General features: G+C 38.7%; 1 protein-coding gene across 2 annotated transcripts in view; it reads right to left on the bottom strand.

Moving 5' to 3' along the window:
- ASB2 (ankyrin repeat and SOCS box containing 2) overlaps window positions 1–4,654 on the bottom strand; it is a 32,227-nt gene that overhangs the window by 13,194 nt on the left and 14,379 nt on the right. For both annotated transcript variants that reach the window (XM_064423503.1, XM_064423502.1), the window contains 2 exons: window positions 3,320–3,565; window positions 894–1,065 (listed from right to left, as the gene is read on the bottom strand). In XM_064423503.1, the coding sequence (XP_064279573.1) occupies window positions 894–1,065; window positions 3,320–3,565 (418 nt within the window). The remainder of the gene's footprint in view (window positions 1–893; window positions 1,066–3,319; window positions 3,566–4,654) is intronic.

Here is a 4,654-nt window from a genome sequence, read left to right as displayed (position 1 = left end):
CATGACAGTGCAACATCCCATCCCCAGACAGCATCTTCTAAATTGATATTCTTTATCATAGAATGTAGTTTGTCACTTTCCTAGAAAAATCTCTGTTTCAGAGGACTGGTAATTCTACCTGATTTTTGCTTATTTTTTCCACTAATTACTTGTCTCCCTGTTTAAAAAATATGCTCAGCTCTGTCCCAAACACATTTAATTTCAGGAAGAAAGCAGTGGGTCTTCTTATGAATTTGTCTGTTGCAAATAAGAGTTATTTGATTGCTCACTAATAAAATATATTTTCCAGACCATAAGAAATTATTGTCCTTATTTTCTGAAGCCTTTACAATTTCCTGAAAGGTTTCTGAAAGAAAGGATATCAGAACTGGATACCATATTCTAGTGACAATCTCACTAATGCCCTAGAGATCCACTTAACCACTTCCTGCTGTCAGCAACTGAATTATTGCTATTAAAACCTGAACACACCAGAGAAGAATCCAGCGTCTTCTGCTTGTGCAGAAGAATCACAATGTAGGAAAATTATTGCAAACCATGCTGCAAATGCTATTAAGGACTAATGCTCCCCACCAATACTTTTTCTATTATATTTTAAGAATATTTTGAGGACTTCAGTTTAATCCACTTCCAAGATACATGATGTTATTTAGCTGTAATAGAGGATGTCTTGGTAGAAAAGGAATCTTTCACCCCGCATTCCTGCTCACCCCATCCCATCCCAACCTCCATGCACACTCTCCAGCCTGAGCTCTGCAAGCAGAAAGCCCACTTTTCAGCTGCTGTCTGCCTTGCTCACATTGCTCAGAATTGGTTCTGGGACATTACATTCTCCTTTTGGTAAGGACTTTGGATTCTTGTCTAAAAGATGAAACCATGAAACTAACACTTACTCGCAAATCCCTTTTTTGGCTGCTATGTGAAGAGGTAACAGGCCATCCTTATTGGCTTTGTTAGCATCTGCTCCTTGGGACAAAAGAAACTCCACAATGGGCACATGTCCATTTTTACAGGCTTCATAAAGAGCAGAGGCGTTATCACTGGCTTGTGTATTTATATCAGCACCTAGGAAGGAAGAAAACCTTTTAGCACCAAAAGGTTAAAATGAGATGGGAAGAACATACTTTGAGTGAACACTTATATTTCCATGACCCTGGAGCTATGAAATGTGCTGGATGGGGATGTGAACATGGTCATATCACAGGTGGCACAGTCATATCAGTGATACACCTTTACATGGATTTACATTGGTTTGTAATATGAGGGGAATTTTATGAGGAACAGTTTATCATGGGTGGCATTATTAGGTCCCAGTCATGAATCCAGGCTCTATTCAGCTCAAAAGTTAAAAAAAAAAAAAAATTAAATGGGCTGTTCTTGAAAAGTGTATCCTTCAAACACAGTAATTCCATTAATATTTATGTGCTTACTCTGTGTATATATACTATTCCTGAGCAGGAGTTTGGACTAGATTATCTCAATAGGTGCTCTCCAAAATTCTATGGATCTCTATTTATGCTGTATATTTATTTATATTTATAATTTATACTCTATATTGTTACACTGTAAGTATTACACAGATTTATAGTACTTATACTTCTTTTTAATTTTAGTATGTATCCAAGCTAAAATAATACTCTAAAAAATCACATCTGCATGGTGCTGATCAACAATTCTAAGGTTTTATTTGGCAGTGTCTTAATCAATGAATATTGCATTTCAAAACAGCACCTGAGGCCATATCTCTTCACCTCCTGAGGGCTGGAGTTAGCCTTCAAATGACAAGTTTTCTACCAAAAAAAGAAATATTACCAATGAACTACTAGACTATTTGGTAATTTCTTTCTTGAGCTCTAATGTGTACTTTGCTTAATAAATAACATGAAAGTATAAACCAAGACAATACTTTTTTGCCATAAACAATATGGAATCTAGCTTTCTCTGCTCTAGATATTTAAGGCCCTTAAGCCTGGATTTTGGCTGTCATATGCTGTACCATGGTGTTCTCAGGAAGGCTGCTGTATGTGTATCCTAAATGGGAATGACAGTTCACTGGAGTTTTGCTTCTAAACTCCAATAAAGAACCTGATCAGTCTTCTGTTTGATTGTGAAAACTCCCTGCCAATGAGAACATTTCCCTGGGCTCTCACCCTAAGCCAAAACATCTGTGTTGTGTTTGGCCCTTTGAAGATGTTGTAGCTGGAAACATCAGCAGAATTACAGTGACAAAAGATAACACAGGGCTAGGTTCCTAATGAGAAAGAAACCCTTTTTATGATGAAAATTGCTCATCATAAACAATGAATGATATCATTCCTGGGATGCTCAGAAGAGCTTTTCAGGGCTTGAAACAATTGGACAGTTTTATTGGATTTTTCTTGTGTATTTTCCTCAAAATTGAACTTTAAGGAAATCTTAATATCTATCTAATTTGAAACACAAATCACATTCTGGCTTAGTTTCTTAACTCATGGGCATCACGATGGACTAACTGGTCATACAAAACTCTCTGACAAGACTAGCTGGGCAGCAGAACACATTTTTGGTTTCCCAACTCTCATCTCTTTCTTAATCATACTAATTTTTTCAAAATGTTTTCTTATCTACATTACTGGTAAACTCTTGTTTTGCAAGTGCAGGACCCAAATCTTACCTACACTGAAGATATTAGTCCACTGTGAAAATAAAATATGCTTCAGAATGGTAGTGAAGTGTATTGTGCTCATTGTAAAGCTGTTGTACCTGACTGGAGCAGTAAAAGATAGGTTTAGTGTAAATTAGATTAAAATTCACTCTGTTTATGTGTTTGGACATTTACACATAGGGAGAGTGAGTCTGCTTCTATTTGATAGAAACCCATAAACTCTACAGCAGTACTTTATCTATTTTCAGAGGATACATTATGAGGACAGCTAACCTTGCCCATCCCTGCACATCTTTGTAGCAGATGGGGTTGGCTGAAGTTCAGCTCCTGCCATCTATTACCACCTGCAACTGCCCTTTATGACTGACTGGATTTTGGGCTGCATGTGTGCAGCAGTGTGGGTTTAGAAAATGTTAGACTGTTAGGAAATGCAGTCAGACAGCACCACATGACTTCTCAAAGTAGGAGACCATGAATGAATGCTGAAGAAGCACATGTGTCTAAACCATGCTCTGTGAAAGACCCTACCCAGTTCCACCATCAGGAGCAACAGGGTCTTAGTGCCTCTGCAGGCTAGGCTTGGCATCCAGAGACAGAAAAACTGACCCAGGGAGAATTACTGAAACTCTGAATTATTAAGAATTAAATGAATAGATACATGTAAGCTGTACTCACCACATCTTGCAAGGTATCTCAAAGCTTCCAACTGCCCACTCTCAGCTGCCACAAATAAAGAAGTGATCCCATAGGCATTTGCTGACTCAATCTTGGCACCCCCTTTCACAAGGATGTCCATGATCTCCAGGTCATTTCGGGAGACAGCCTCATGGAGAGCGGTCCATCCTCGATTGCAGCGATGGTTGGTGTCTGCATTGTACTGCACCAGGAGCCTTGCAGCCTCTGCATTCTTGCGCTCACAAGCTGTTTTAGAAAAAAGGAAAGACACTAGGACAGGCTTTTGAAAATATTCTGGGTGTTGTGTGTCTGTTTCATGCAGCCCAAGGCAATACCATACAAGTAGGCCATAGTAAGACCAAAGATCCATTTAGGTCTGTGGGAGAGCAAAGGCTGCTGCCAAGTGACATTGTCTGAGGCTCAGAAAGGATGTGACAGTGAAGCCAGTCTCCAACTGGACCCGGCTAAGTGTCCTGTGCAGGGCTTGTGTCAAGTCTGGTACTGGGGGAATCCAGCCCAGCACCTTTGTACAACAGGAAACCACAGGGACACAGTGAGGTGATAAGGAGCAGGAAGTTATTTATGAAGAACAAATGTGTTGCAGAAATGATGTGACCTGAACACTTTCTTTCCAAATTCTGTGCAAACTGACTCTATCTTACTGCTGTGGACTGCAGATAAAGCTTCATGTAGACAAGAAAATATAAAAAGCTCAAACCAGCAGCTGTGTGAGTCAGTAGCACTTTCTCAATTTACAGTTCAATTTATAGTTCAATTTATAGTTCATGACCATCCTGAGCTAAATATAGTTTCTGAATAATTAATAGCATTTTGTTGATTTTTATTCTACCAATTTGCCCATAGCTTTTTGAATCCCAAATCCTGGGGCCTCCCTTGCACCTTAATGGCAGGACTCCAACATAAAGGTACATAGGATGGGTAGCTACTTTGAAAAGACCCAATTAGCATCTGTTGTAAAATGTACAGAAGAGGAGCACATTCCATAGCAATTAGTTTTTTTCCTTGAAATAATAGTGTCTTTTTCTCACAGAGATCCCACCTTTTAGTTTTGATTATTCACATGCAATAGCTCCATGGTGTTCTCCCCCATTAACAGTTGTCACTCATATACTGAAAGCAACTATGTAATTAGACATTTCTGTAATTATCTATCCATAGCTCTGCAGAGTTTAATTTGCTTACATATGATTTAATTTGCTTACATATGATATGATGACTATTTTGTTATGACATTCTTTCTAACTCTTTTCTTTTGTTGTTGGAGGATAGTGTAGAAGATACTGCATCAAGGCTAGCCCATTCTTAGTAACAGTT

Source organism: Passer domesticus, chromosome 6, assembly GCF_036417665.1.
Source record: "Passer domesticus isolate bPasDom1 chromosome 6, bPasDom1.hap1, whole genome shotgun sequence".
NCBI lineage: Eukaryota > Metazoa > Chordata > Aves > Passeriformes > Passeridae > Passer > Passer domesticus.
This window is presented reverse-complemented; position numbering and strand designations above follow the sequence as displayed.